The sequence below is a fragment of the Camelus bactrianus genome, chromosome 10 (genome assembly GCF_048773025.1).
Source record: "Camelus bactrianus isolate YW-2024 breed Bactrian camel chromosome 10, ASM4877302v1, whole genome shotgun sequence".
Taxonomy (NCBI): Eukaryota; Metazoa; Chordata; class Mammalia; order Artiodactyla; family Camelidae; genus Camelus; species Camelus bactrianus.
In genome coordinates, this window is record NC_133548.1 from 42,352,390 (window position 1) to 42,368,220 (window position 15,831).

At 33.7% G+C, this 15,831-nt stretch overlaps 1 protein-coding gene and 1 non-coding gene across 2 annotated transcripts in view; both read right to left on the minus strand.

Moving 5' to 3' along the window:
- Nucleotides 1-1,683: 1,683 nt before the first annotated feature.
- Nucleotides 1,684-15,831, minus strand: part of IPO7 (importin 7) — a 39,542-nt gene continuing 25,394 nt past the window's right edge. The window contains exons 11-25 of the mRNA XM_010964884.3: nt 15,729-15,805; nt 15,506-15,622; nt 13,553-13,642; nt 12,976-13,141; nt 12,634-12,794; nt 11,433-11,561; nt 10,058-10,124; nt 9,849-9,974; nt 9,310-9,407; nt 8,739-8,834; nt 7,807-8,027; nt 7,497-7,702; nt 6,532-6,738; nt 4,616-4,732; nt 1,684-3,804 (exon numbers count right to left, since the gene is read on the minus strand). Coding sequence (XP_010963186.1) covers nt 3,707-3,804; nt 4,616-4,732; nt 6,532-6,738; nt 7,497-7,702; nt 7,807-8,027; nt 8,739-8,834; nt 9,310-9,407; nt 9,849-9,974; nt 10,058-10,124; nt 11,433-11,561; nt 12,634-12,794; nt 12,976-13,141; nt 13,553-13,642; nt 15,506-15,622; nt 15,729-15,805 — 1,976 coding nt within the window. The 3' untranslated portion in view covers nt 1,684-3,706. The remainder of the gene's footprint in view (nt 3,805-4,615; nt 4,733-6,531; nt 6,739-7,496; nt 7,703-7,806; nt 8,028-8,738; nt 8,835-9,309; nt 9,408-9,848; nt 9,975-10,057; nt 10,125-11,432; nt 11,562-12,633; nt 12,795-12,975; nt 13,142-13,552; nt 13,643-15,505; nt 15,623-15,728; nt 15,806-15,831) is intronic.
- Nucleotides 13,223-13,407, minus strand: LOC123619637 (small nucleolar RNA SNORA23). Its single transcript, XR_006728317.1, has one exon. It is a non-coding gene; the product is annotated as a small nucleolar RNA SNORA23 (small nucleolar RNA).

The window sequence follows — 15,831 nt, forward strand, 5'->3', positions numbered from 1 at the left end:
TGTATAGAAATAAAACTGATTTTTGTATATTGATCTTACGTCTTATAACCTTGATGAAGTCATTAGCTCTTTGTGTGTGTGGATTCTTTAAGGTTTTCTGTGAGATCATGTAATCTATGAATACAGTATTACTTCCTCCTTTCTGATCTGGATGTCTTTTATTCCCTCTTCTTGCCTAACTGCCCTGGCTAAACCCTCATGTACAATGCTAAACAGAAGTGGCAAAAGGGAGCATGCTTGTATGGTTCTTGATCTTAGGGGGGAAAAGTTTTTAGTCTTTCATCATTAGGTCCATTAGCTTTAGGTAGATGCCTTTTTTTCAGGTTGAGGAAGTTGCTTTGTATTTCTAGTCTGAGTTTACTAAAAGGATGTTAAATTTAAAAGACTGATGATAGGAAGCATTTAAATATAGCATTCAAAAAAAAGGGAAATCATTTAAAAATACATATAGCATTAAAAAACCAAGTGTAATTGACAAATTTCAATTTATATATACATGAAAGCAGAATCTAAGTACATAAAGGCATTATTACCTGAGCTTTAAAAAACATGGAGGGGGAATTAGCTCTCAAAAAAAGTTACTTAAAAGATATTTATTCCTGCCATAATAATAAAATCCTAGATTTCTAGCTGGGTACCTAAGTTACCCTTTGTAAGAACCACATGCACCAAAGTGTGAAACGCTATTATGGCAAGGGTGGCCAACCTCATCAAGGGGAAAACCTAGAATTCAGGAGTGATATTGGTAGTCACAAATAATATTAACCAAAATTTAAAATTATATTGAACAGAACTGACATTTTTATAACAAATACGTTTTAAAGTAATTTTAAGTCATTCATTTTACAAACACTTACGGAATGCCTACTATGCTTAAGTCACTGTGCTAGATCTTCCCCAAAACATGGTTTGTATTAATACAATTCCTAATGACTTTCTTCATGCTTGCTTCAGGGACCACATCTGGCTGGGACTGAATAGCAGCATACAGCCATAGGGCTGGGGTTTGGCCACCCCTTCTTTACACTCTGTTCCCTTCCAGAGGTAAGCATAGCAGTCACTATCTTCATAAAGTGTGTAGATTAGTAATCACCATTCTGTTACCTGCAGAGAAACACATTAACTTCCTTTATTTAATACTGACAAAGAAAGGGCTTTTTTTAAAAAGGATGGCTTAAGTTTACAAAAAAGTGAAGATTTTATGCTAATGTCAGCCATTAAAAAAGACAAACCCAATAAAACCAGAATTAATTTGTAGTATAAATTTAAAAAAAAAAGTTATAGGTTAGTGAAACTATGGGAAAGGCTGTATGTTAAATAAATAAAATCTACATTGCAACTAACTACAAATTTGTAAATACTATTCTCAAAAAGTTATCCAAAAGTCCTATAATCTTATTTAGACACAATATTCCGAGATCCATAATCTATAAGAGACTCTAATTTGATTTTTAAGGAAGTACTGAAAATAACAGGTATATATTTGATGCATTAGAAACTACCATTTGAACAATATTTAATATTAAATATAGTTTAATTTGAAGGTCTTTAATTTCAATCAAAATCCATAAACGGATATTAGTTTGGATTGTACGACAGAGACAATAAAACTTGTTCTCAAAGACATGCCAATACATTTTCTTGAAACAAAACCTCAGCAAACGAGAATTTTCATACTGTGCGTGGGAGTAACTAAAACCTTTATTAGATATGGTTTTCCAATAACAATGTGAAAATTGGAATTACCAATTCAAAGAGCAGTGAAGTCTGAAATTTAAAAAAGTAGACTAGATATCAGGTAGGGGATAAAAGATAAAGGAAGACAAAAATGTTTAATACTATTCAATATCTCCCCTCTGTACACAATGTTGCATATATACAACTACTCCATTTTAATTTTATTGATCTTTATATAATAGTGAAATCCCCTGAAACAACCTAGGGTATACAGATGGTGTCCAACTTGGGGGGAAAAAAGTAGAAACACACTTGATTAACAGTTTTCACCCACACATTTTAGACAGACACTTTTTTTTCTTTTTTTGCCAAGATTTTCATAGTAAATTCATAAATATAGGAAATACTTTCACTCCTTCAGTGTTAAAATAGAAAACCAAACAGTGCCAACAGTAGTGGCTTAATTATTGGCATACAAGAAAAACACACCACCAATGGGTTTTCTTCATTATGCATTTTAAATAATGTGTATCTGTTTCATTTTTACAGTTATAAATTTTCTAGTCTGTTATAGACAACAGCACTTAATAGTTTTGAATCCACTGAGATGTTTGCTTTCAATTTGAAATATTGTGTGTATACATGTATATAAAAAAATAACCCAATGTATGAATCATCTGACAGATGTTTAAGATAAATAAAGGCTTATTTTTGAACATGCAGTTAGGAGAGAGGGAAGCAAGCCAACCTCTCTACATTGTCTTGTTGCTGGCTTGTTTTGCAGTGGTATCAATAGTGGTTTTTGGAGGGAACCGTGTGCCTTCAGCCTATCTATTTAAGATGAGATACCACAATCAACAAGAGGGGTAGAGTAGATGAGGAAGGAGGAGGAGGTGTTAAATGTCAAATTTTATAAGTGTGCATTTTGTACTTTCTAGGTACAGGATAAACAGATCCATGAGGAAAAAATTTACAATTCAGAAAAAACTGCAATCGAATCAAGACATAATAGCCGAATTAAGTTCTTTTAATAGATTGCATATATAGATTTTTAGCCATACTCTTTGATCAACTCTTTAAGAGTAGAACTTTATATCCAATTTACATGCTTCAAATATCACCTTTCCTATTTGTTACAGTAAGGTCTTGTATCCAAATATCCCTTGTACACTGAGAGCTTTAAGAAAAAACAGGACAAAGAGGGAATTGCCATTTTTTAGCAGCAATGGAATATCACTAACCCCTTTTAACACACCGAATTCAAGTCACTATCAGAGGTGAGTGCACCACAAAGTCACCAGGTACAAAACTGCTAGTTCATTTTTAAATTAATAACTTGAAATTACCCCCGCCCCCCCGCCCCATTACATCCCATCTTTTTATAAACAGCAAACATTTTGCTATTTTATACATAGGCTAGCAGGCTTGTTTCAATATGAAAGTGCTAATTCATTTACAGATTTTTTTTAATCAGTTATGTAGTGCTACAATAAATGTCCAATAATCTACATAGGAACCATCGTTGATGAATGAAAATGATGAAGGTTGAATAAGGCTATCAATTACCTTATTTACATATAAAGAATAGATACCCAATGGTGTGGAAGAGACAGAAATCGGACAAATACTCATAGGTGTAAAAATTACATCTACCTTTGAGCTTATACTGTAAATGAGACATTTTAAATAGTCCTGTAGCCCATGCCTATTTTTTCCTCAGAAAAAGAAAAGCTGCCTTCATGACATCCCCTCTTGTTGCAGATTTCCACAGTGTCACCTGAACTTTCAGTCAGAATCTTACTTTCTTCAAAAAATAAAGAAAATACCCACATTAACTCCCTCCCCCCAAAATCCCTCTCGTTTCATTTTCAGTGCCAAGTTGCATGATCAGGTCCCACCTCCTGGGTTTTCTTTGTCCATCTATTGATCAATTAGTTTAGAGTAGATAACATGAACCAGTTCTGGAACCACTACTAGGAGGAACACAAGCTCTTCACTACAATCACACTGCAGGAAAGAAAGTGATAACTCAATTCATCCCTGGTGCCGGGCCTCCAAAATTGAAAGAACTTGGCACAACTGGAGCACTGAATTTGTATCCTCCATGCTTCTCAATCATTTTGGATTCTAGAAAACAAATAAAAGTTTAAAAGAGCATTTGGTCATCTTACTACTTTGGAGAACAGAAAGAACTGGCAGACATTAACAATAGCTTAACCACCAATATCAGCTAGGAAGTTCTAAACCTTGGCCTCTGTTCTTCCTCCAAATGTATACGGAGAAAGGGAGGAGTATATTATGTAGAGAAGATGAACTCTCTTGTTGAAGACTTCTTAACCAATTTTCACTTGCCATTGTCTTAAAAAACTTTTTTTTCATTACTCTATTTTGAGTCAAATACTGAATCAGCAGGATCCAATCTCCAAAGATAATATCAGCTAATTAACCTAAGCTGTGTATGATTTATAAGGAGGCCCCCTTTTGAATATTAAACTAGTTTGACCCACATATTAAGACCTATAGAAAAAACATTTAGGCTTTGTGTAATCTAAAATGTCCTGGTCTAAAAAACAAACTGAAATGTTTAATGATGAAAAGAAACGATACATGTCTTTAATGTACTTCTAAGAAACTGCCTTTTTCGTAACTTTCAATTTACACTTTTAATAGAATTGTTTTTACTATCAAACTGACCCCATGAGCTTTAGCAACCTTATTAAAATAAAGCATGCTGAAACTAGTCTTCAACTACACTTAAAATCAGTAAATTGTGACCAAAACCAAAATTTGTTTTTTCATACCTGCAGATTAAGAGTGAATTTCATATCAACTGCAACAATTGTAGCTTTTATATAATTTAAAATCATTTATTATAAAATTTTAAAGCTGTATCAAGTCATTAATTGCATTTAACAGAGGTTGTGGTCAATTAACATACCATGGGCTGCTCTTCTTTGATCGGCTAGAGTTGCTATATCCTGTAACTGTTTTCTCTGTTCTTCATTAAGACCGTGAGTCAGAGCCTGATACCACACAGGATTACGATTTTGTATAGCTATCAAAAAGAAACAGAGAAAAAAGGGTGACAATAAGAAAGTCCTGGTAGTTCTATTCTGTTCCCTCTATTCTACCTCCAGTACTGAAATTCTGGTCTAGTTTATATTTTCTCAATAAAATAATTTAAGGTATTTTAAGTTACCTGTGAAACAAAATACACGGGGTGAGTGGGGGAGTGTCTGGTTTGGCCTCAAAAATCTAATCATTATCATAATTATCTCAGTAAATAAGGATTTAGGACCTAAACTAGTTCTTATATAATAAGTAACAAGCTGGAGAAACTTTAGAAATAAAATTAACTGAATCCCTTAAAAGATTCAGAGTTAAAGCAGCTTGAAAATGAACAAGACTACTCTGGATAGAATTCTCAAATCCCTAAATTAAAAAACAAAAATCAGAAGCATTAAGTAGATGCAAGGGGTGAATGGTACAAAATAAATGCCTTTTTTTTTTTATTACCCATTCAAAAACCTTTCTTAAATACATGTACGACTGTCTTTCCATAGGTAAAGGCAGCTCTACAGTACTTCAGTTAAAATTAAAATGCTTACACATTTTTATACTATAGATTAAATAATGGTCAAGCTCAATCTGTGGTGAAGGGATAAATTTTCCCAGCCTGTTACAAGACCAGGTGTTAAAATCTCATGTTTCATGAGAACATGCAATGGATACATTGATAGATAATGGTAGCAAGTCTGACCATGTATTTCTCTATTTCAATTAAGTAACTGTATAAAAGGGTGTGTGTGGTGAAGGACAGAGAGAAAATGTTCTCTATAAAGGCTTTCCACAGAAGAATACTTTTTTACAGAGTAATTCCAAGAATGAAAACTGACTTCCTCATGATTTTCTACTTCTACTTTATTGCATTTACTGTGCATGAGCCCTCCATTATAAACCATCCCTTAGGGATGAACATGTGTTTAAGTCCACAAGATACAAAGTCATGGGCAAAAGCCAGTCAGTAGTTCTTGGCACCTCAATCAATTCTTGTGGCCTGCCATGTAGTTCAGAAAGCATTCCTTGCATTTCTGCAACTGTGCATCAAAGTTGCTTTGTCATGGGCTTGGAAAACTAATGCTTTGGTTATCAGAGAATTTATTCTACATCAAAGTTCATAATGCACAGGAATGACAAATAGCACAATAGTTAACTCTGGAGGGAAAGGATCTTCAAATATAGCACCAATTTTAATTTCTTAAGCTGGGTGATACAACACAGATACTACATTTTGTTGAAATCCAAGTAAATAATGGTAAAACAAACTGCCACCTAGTATTTAATAGCCACAAACTGTGACACAGGAAAAAAGAAAAGGTATTCCAAGATCATTAATGTTGTAAGTTCTCAAGTTCTCAGACAGGTAAGGATGGGTTTGGCCCGGGGTCGGGGGTGGAGGGTGGGGTGGAGATACACAAATACATAAACACAAGAAACAGATACAGGAGTAGATATTCCTTGGGAAAGCTAGGAGGCAGGAAATCAGAAGTGGGAGAGAAACTGTCATTGTATAAACTTTTTGAACTATACAATTTTTCCTATAATGTGCATATTTCAAAATTATAATCTAAATTAAAGTAAAATAGGTTAAGGAAAATACCACGAATCTTTAAGGTAACAGAAGAAATAACTTTGGTTACTTTGCCTAACAATTCTAAATCACATTCTAGCTTGGGTTTGATATACCCAAAAATCCCTCCTTTTAAGAGGCAGACATGTTAAAACAAGAACAGATTAGTTCAGGAAAGTGAATCATACGGAGCCATAGGAATTACATATAACAAGTTAACTTACTTTGAAATATAGCTTTAAATATCTGATACTCATCAACAGGGTTATCTTCATCATCAATGATTGTGGAGTAGCCTTCCAGGGCAGTTTCTTCAGCATCATCTTCTTCCCAATCTTCATCATCTCCATCTTCACCCGCTTGCTTAGCCAGAATCTCCAAATATTCTTGTCCATCTTCATCAATATCATCTTCATCACTCCCCAGCTCCTCTGCCAAGTCATAAAAAGTTGCTCTTATCAACACTGAAATATTCTGTTACTCAACAGACAGTGGTAACTGTTGATAAATTATAAATCACAACCAAATAAATTCAAGGAAAAGTTCCAGGAAATGGTGTTTAAATACAAAGGCATCAATAAATAGAAAAACAAATTCTCACAGAAATCTAAGAAAACTAGCCACAACTCTGAGGACTACATAGTAATAAAAGAATCAGCACTTAGTGTGCTCTGAGCCTTAACAGTATATACCAAAACAAACACCAAAAGTAAAGTAACACAGTTTCTGTTATATCCACAGAGCAACTTTTCTGAGATCCTTTTTTTAAGGCTGGCTTAGACAGTAAATGAAAAAAGACAAAAGGTGGCAGTTATCTTATTTTTGAACAACTACAATAACTTCTCTTAACCAATCAATATCCTGTATCAATTTACACTCTTGTAGCCTACAGTGCCTTACAGGTGAAATGTATTAGTCAACATCTAAACTTAATTTTATAGTGGAGGTACAACTAGGTTTTAGAACTAAGAGATGATAGATGTTTGCCAACACTAAAAACCTGCCACCACTAAAACCCATGAATGCCTACAACTGCTTTATGTGGTGGGGACACAACTGAAAGTTCCTGAACGAACTAGAAAGCATTTGGCTCTGATGCTACAATTCTTTAGAAGGGCTAAAAAAAACAAGCCCAGTGATATTTCTAACCAGCTAATAAGCCTGGCTTCCTCCACTGCAAATCCCTTACCTGTTTCATCATCATCTTCAGCTTCATCGTCATCTTCACTGTCATTCTCGTGTTCCGCGTGGCAGGCATATGCTCTTTTTAATCCATTAAATAAAAGAATAAAAGCTGGCAAAATCTGTCCAGAAACCTGATTTAAAACTTGTGGTATTTGTTCCATATCAATAAGAGCACAAAGGCCCAGAACACACATCTTTCTGTCGTGAAGCCTAAAATATAATAAAAGAAAGATGTTTTCCTTTCCCTTTTAAAAAAAAAAAATGCAGAGTCTGTACAAAGTTAAATATAGAAAGATTCAATATATGTCACTTACCCCAAGAAACAATCAACATCATTAAGCCACTGTGTAATAAAATGATTTGTGACTGGTTCAACATTATTAGGGAAGCGAAGATTTTCTAAGGTGTTGAGAAGTAGGTGTGGATTATAATACAAAGCTGCAATGGCAACTTGCAGGCACATTGTTCGAAGTTCACTTGTCTTCACCTCTCTTGTCAGTCTCTCTAAAGCTGCTTCCACGAACAAGGGAATACACTGTCAAGAAAGACAGCAAAATATTCCAAAATTGTAAGTAACAGCAGCCTAACTATTCTACCCATATTAACTTTCTTGTTGCCTCAACTAACCCCTTTTCCATTAAGTGATCCAATAATTCTTTACTGTTGAGGCATTTCAGTGGGAATTTAATTTTAGGGAAAGAACCGTCTTCACTGAAATATTAGAGACTCACCACAATAGCAGCCATGGATTCAAAATATTCCTGACTAACCTTACTGTGGTAATCATTTTGTAATATAAACATGTATCAACTCATCATATTGTATGCCTTAATTAAACTTACACTATGTTGGATTAAAAAATTCCCATTGAAACTGACCATGGAAATGTAATGATTAAATCTTACTATAAAGTGATAATGTAGCAAACAATACCCTTACGATATACTATTAAAAAAGTCTTAAGTCAAAACTTATCTTGCATAATTAGTAGCCATAAAACTTGCCAGTCATATATCCACACATATTAAATATTTGATTTATTAAACATTAAATTTTAAACCAACAATTGAAAAATGTTGTCTCTGCCATTAAAAATAAATAAATAAATAAACCTAATTACCCCCCTCAAAACGGTATCTAGGTGTCATCATAAACATAGAAAAGACATATAACAAATGCCTGAAAAGAAAATGTGGAAGTGAAGAGTCTCTCTGAAGTCTCAAACATGAATCATTAATATCCTCACCTGGTCAATGCCACGCCCTTTGCACTGCAGAATGATGACCTCCAACAATTTTGCTGCATGACACTCTGCATCTTCTCCTGCAACTCCTGTGAGAACCTGATCAACACAAAATATAAATTGCAAGGAGGTATCATAAAACCTTTAAATCAGTTTACAGCTGCTAAATATTTAAGATATTCTAATTAATACAAATAATTGCAATATTCATTGTACAGACTATCATCTAAAGCACCTATAAGGATTTGGAGTTGTTCATCTATTTGTCATACTTCTCTACATAATCGAAACACCTCCCCTGTAATGCCATTCTGGACTACAGCATGTTGACAACCACTGTATCTAAAAAATACTGACAATGGAGGGTAAGAGGAGCAGAAAGAAGAGGCAGTCGGTTGATGGCAAAAGTGTTCCTAGTGAAAAATAAAAGCATGGACTACATATGCTCATTAGCACTAGACGAATCTAAGTGTTAAGGATACGTGTTCTGGAATAGAAAAGGTGGTATAGGTATCTATTTCCAAACTATTAGAAACAATATAATTTGGTCTTATATAACTAAAAAATGACCTACCTTTTTACACATACTGTATATCATTTCAAGATACTTGGTATCAGACAGAAGTGTATCTGTATCAACTGTTACATAATTGTGAAGTAGAGGCATCATATCTGTATTAATAAAAAGCATCAGTTAAATATCTTTACTAACATAAGTGCTTTGTTTCTGAAAAATTTCAGTAAAAGCAAATCTAAATGTTTTGTCCCTAACATTCATCTTTAATTATTCATTTATAATTAAATGTAAAAATGAACCTATTATTAAAATACACTCCTTTATATCTAGTAGTTAAATATAAGATTATACAAAGAAAAACTGACAAAGGGCAGGAGGGTAAGGATATGTGCTAAAGAAAAACTCTCAAGTGATAACCAAATCAAAATGTATAATGGAAATCAATGCTATGTGCGTCCTTGAGTATTCATTGCTACTGATAACTTACCTAATGAAGCACTTAGAATATTCAAAAGTGTATGTTAAAGTGACATACTAAGAGCGAATACAAAGGGGGGGCAAAGGGAGAGCTTCAGTATTTCTATGCCTTGACTTACCTGTAAAGTAATCAAAGCCATCTTGCTGAAAAACCTCAAATACCAGAGGTAGTAGCTGCCACATCTGCGGTGACACTTGTTGACATGTCAAACTATGTGCTAAAGAGAAAATCTCCTCATAGAATTCTAAAAGAGAACATTGAGTCGTTAGGACAATGCTTGCTGATATGAAACAGCAGTATATTCTTAGCACAATCAGAGATATATACCTAAGACATGCTGTTGTAAAACAGTTCCAATGACCTGTAAGCAGATTCCCTCAAGCTGCTGGGTTATCTAAAAGAAAAGAAAAAAACCATGTGGAATTGCAGCAGGCTGAATGAGTTATTAAATAATATATAATAACTTAATGCATTTAAATGTAAAGTCAATACTGTTAAGAAATCATTAAGCCTTTGTTTTGAAATGACCCATATTATTAAGTTGTGTGTGACTCAATCTGGGAATGAAATTTAATGAAATATCATTACAATGAGATATATAAGCAGGATATCCATTTCGAATACATATATTCAACGTATTTTCAACTCTTCAAATACAGTAAACAATGATTTGTTAACCATAAGGTAGCTATAGGGTTCTTCATGGCTTCTACCTGTCTACAATTATAATCTAGAACAAAAATAGTTAACTAAAAATTTCATGTTGCAAAAGGCAATTTGTAGATAATCCGAAAATATATGATTTATGGATTTAAAGGACAGTGCTTACTTCTAAGGGAAGGAATTAAGAAAATGAGATTAGGAAGTGGTGCCCCAAGGGTTTCAATCATGTCTATTTGAAACTTTTTCTTACTGGAAGTCTAAAGACATACCATAAAATGTTAAAATCTAATAAATTTAGGTGGTGGGTAAGGGATATTGATTATAGTTTTCTATGTTCTTATGTTTTCCTATATGTTTTAAATAGTTCCATTTTTAAAATTCATGATTACAATTCTCTTACCTTTCCAAAAGATAACAGTAAAAGAAGAAAACTAGGAAGATGATGGTGAATGTGAATGTACTTAATACCACTGAACTGCACACTTTGAAATGGTTAAGGTGGTATATGTTATGCGTATCGGACCCCAATTTTTAAAAATATTTTTTATTAAGAAGGAAAACTAGAAAGAATATGTTTTCTTAGGAATCACCACACTTTTGGATCTGAAAAAGGCAATCCTAAGAAGTCAAAATCCTGAACCTTGAGGTAAAAATATGGTAATTCAAATACCTCCTTCCTATTCCCTCTAATTAACTAAATTTTTAAAACTTTTCTTGTGGGGGAGGTAACAAGGTTTATTTATTTATTATTTTTAACGGAGGTACTGGGGATTGAACCCAGGACCTCATGCATGCTAAGCACGTGCTCTACCACTGAGCTATCACCTCCCCCCTATTCCTTCTAAGGATCTTAAATTATTTATAAGGTACCAATCATATCCTTTAACAAAAAGGTACTAGTTACAAGATTGCAAAATCAAGGTATGTAAGATGACCAGAGAATTATATTAAGTCAGAGCCCTCCAAAAAGTATAGAACAGTTAGTGAAGAATGGCTTAAAATTCCCTAAAACCTTTACAACATTGGATAATTTTCTTACTTCTTTATGATCTTCAACCACACTAAGAAGTGTGTCGATGGTATTCAGGATTCCCATAGCAGTAACTGCTTTGTCATCACTTCCTTCTTCATCTGGCCCAGTCTGGATTACTTGATTAAATGTCATTGCCTAGATTCAAGAGAAGATAATTAAGGTTTGCCATTAAAGCAGTACAAACATATTTTTGTCTAAAACTTTTAATTTTTAAAGTGTTCTCACTGGGACAGCACAACTGATCAACATTTTCAGATCAATTATTACTTAAGAGCCTTGGCTCTATAATCTATGGTACTGCTCTACCACTTACTAGGTGACCTTAAACAGATTACTTGACCTCTTTTTCCTGACATCTTAGAGATACTGTGAAGATTAAATGAGGCAAGGCATAAAAAGTGCTTAATATTATTAGCCACCAAGGTTTTTGTTGCCATAGAACTCAATCACTTTGAAAAATTCTGAGCAAAGTTATTAGTTATAAGGAGTCATAATAATCAGCTTATTATAAATGCAATATACTCATTTAATGAACACTACTATGTTTATTCAAATGTCCTTACCCATTTCAAAATCAACTTTTAAAAATATCCACAGCAAATACCAAGAGTTAGATTCTTGAAACCTCAATGTTTAACAAGAATATAAACTGCATCAAATAAATCACTGTATAGGGAATATGAATGGAGAATTGTTGGGCACATGTCCATACTTTCTATTATCCTTAAATAATTTACATTGTTAATTCTCAGAAGTTTAGGGCTATGTACAATTAAAATTAACAAAGGCCAACTATAAAATAACCTTTTACACAAATTTCATTTAAAAAATCTATTTATAATTATTATCTGTACTTCATCTTTAAGTTGGTCCACAGCATCCCAGACCACACAGACAAGGTAGTCATGATGCAACGTGAATACAAGTTAACAACTATGCATCGTAGAGGCATACAGCTCAGGTGTGAATCTCAGCCCCACACCTGTAGCTTGAGCAAGTAACTTAGCCTTTTTATACCTCACATTTTCTCTCAGTATAGAAGTACTCCTCACATAGGATTATGGGAGAATTAAATGAGTTCATACATACACATACATATGTATCTCAAGGGCTTAGAATACTGCCTGACAGTATTTCACTGTAAGCTCTGTGAAAATAACTTGCTATAAGCAAAATAATGCATTAATGATTGCTTCAAGTAACATACCAAATGTTGTGTCATTTCTACTGCAATAGGAGTAACTTCTTCACTGTACTCGCAGATCATTTTCTGAATTACATTGGTAAGATCATCATTTTCTGTTTCTCTTATAATATGAAGAAGAGCCTGCATGACAGGTCTAATGAATGGTGTGATGTATTCTTTAGCTATAAGAGAAAAAGAAAAAAACTTTTTGCTAAAACAGCTAAAACTCCTTAAAACCTGATAATGTATACAAAAGAGCAAACAAGAAATAGTTTCAAATAAAAAGTGTCCAGTTTCTACAATTATGCCTTGTACAATTATGTGTAAGCACATTGCACTACTTTTGAGATATAAATCCTTTACCTTTCTCTTGATTGCTGATTAGCACTTGAAGTGCAATGGCGGCTTCCACTTTAACAGGCATTTCCCTATCATCAATCAGACATCTTCGTGTCAGCTCTAGGGCTGTTCGCAGGTTCTGGTCACTTTTGAACTTTACTTCACAAAAATAGTGAAGGACCCAGCAAGCCTTTTTTTAAAAAAATGCAGTGAGTTACTATAGGTATCTTACTAAATCTCCCCACGCAACAATATCTCTATTCCCAAAGTAATGTGTGTGAGAATTTGGAGGCTGGCCAGTGGTAGATAATGTCCAAAGACATAACACTAGACCAGTACTATGATCCCAACTTACTCTTTGGCTGCATCACGTTTGTGTGGATAGCAAGATCTGAATGCAAAACACAGACAGACACTGCTATCAGACACAGACGAAAACTATGCACACCTTATGAGCAGCCATTTAAAGACACACAAAACAGAAAACTAGAATGAAAGATGGCTTTAAAGTGAACATTAAAAAGTTCCACATAAAAGTCCACATAAACAGTCATGGATTACAAGACATAAATACATAAATCAACATAGCTTTAACACATACCCTCGCTCTCATGTAGCCTAGTTCACTGCTGAAGAGAGGAAATACATGATTCTGCAACATGTATTCCATCTGATCTTTGTAGATCTTTTTCTGCAAAAACAGTAATAAAAAAAGTTCCAAATATAATCATCTCAAATACCAAATAGATACACAGTTTTTAAATATGACAGCTGATGTCAAAACATACATTTATTCTGGAATTTTGAACCCCAAGACCCATATTTGATTTTCTCATTCTCAAACATTAAAAACAACTGAATACATTTTTTTACCCTTTTAATTGTTTGTTGGAAAGCAATTACGCCAAATCTTAACATCCATGGTGTTTAAGTAATGCAAGAATGGTTAATTTTATTTCTCATCTTATAAAACATTTTTTCTTATAAAACTTTCCTCTCCAGAAAGGTTCTAAAAGAATACAACATAGACTGAGAAATATCCTGCTTTCATGGTAATGATCTGAGTATCTAAAGATACTCTCATAAATCTTAAAGCAGGGTATTTTCTAAATGGTAACAAGCTTTTAGGAAGAGTTCCTTGATTTGCATATTAAATCAACTTTAAAAACTGATAAACACTTTAAAAAATGAAGACGACTAATGAAACATGACAACCAATGCAATGTGGGATTCTGGACTGGATCAGGGACCAAAAAAAGAACATTAGTAGGAAATCTTATAAAATGTGAAAGGAGTTTTTAGATTAGGTCAACAGTATCATATCAATATTAATTTACCGGTTTTGAGAATTGTGGCATGCCTATCTAAGATGTTAACGTTAGGGGAAGCTAGGTGAAAAGTAATGGGAACTATCTTGCAAATTTTCTATAAGTCTAAAATTACTTAAAAATATAAAGCTAAAACAAAAACCTGAATGTACCGAGAACTCACTCAAGATTCCTAGCCTTCTGCACAACAAATAACCACGACCTTTAATTTATTCTTTATAAACTAAGAGAAGAATGGGCAGACAGGTATTTCAAACCTGTGTTGGTCAAGGATCAACTGTTTATGAAAAATTTCCAGTATTTAGAATCTATAAAGAACTCTTTAACAACTCAACAATAAAAAAGACAAATAACCCAATTAAGAAATAGACAAAAAATTTGAACAGACATTTCTCCAAAGATATACAATGACCAATAAGCACATAAAGATTCTCAGTATCACTGGCCATCAGAGAAATGTAAATCAAAACCACAATGAGATACTAGTGACGCCAAATGGGATGGCTGTAATTTAAAAAGATAGTAAGTGTTGCTGAGGACACAGAAACTGGTACCCTTGCAAACTACTAGTGAAAATACGAAAAAGTACAGCCACTTTGGAAAACAGTCAAACAGTTTCTCAAAATATGATCAGCAATTTGATTCCTAGGGACGTATTACCCAAGAGAAATGAAAACCTATGTTCACACAAAATTGTGTACACAAACGTTCACAGCTCCATTGTTCGTAATAGTCAAAAAGTAGAAACAAATGTCCATCTACTGATGAACGTATAAAATGGGGCAGAGCAATGCAATGGAATGTTATTTGGCAATAAAAAGGAATGAAGTATTGACACATGCCACAACATGCATGAACTTTGAAGAAATTATGCTAAATCAGAGAAGCCGCTCATAAAGGACCATGTTTTATCATTCCATTTATATTAAGTACCCAGAATAGGCAAATCCATAGAGGAGACAAAAAGTAGATTAGAGATAACCTAGGGCTGGGAGATTTGTGAGAAGGTGGGGAGCGACTGCCAAAAGGGCTTCTTCTGGGGATGACGAAAACACTTTGGAATTAGAGATGATGGTCACACAATTCTGTGAATTTAAGAAAAACCACTGAATTGTACGCTTTTAATCAGAAAATCGTATGGTATGTGAACTGTACCTCATTTCTGTTGTATCTCAATTGATGTTGTTATTAAAATAAACTAATTGCACACACACACGAAGAAATACCTTCAAAAGTATTTCAGCTAAAGAGCCAATCATATGCAGGGCTCCATCTTTTTTTCGAGGATCGGCATTTGGTTCTGTAAGAATCTGGTAGCAAAATCCCATAGTCTTTTGCAGTACCTAGATAAAAAGAGAAAAATAATTCTTTATTGGATATCTTAACAATCCTTATCTGAACAAATTTTAAATATTAAGGCAAAAGTTATCCACACATTAAATAACTTACCTCTTTTCTCTTACTACAGGCTGTAAACAAAAGTGTCTGGGCAGCAGTGGTAGGAGAGATGAAATCCTCAAACACATCTAGAGAATAAATTTAAAATTAATAC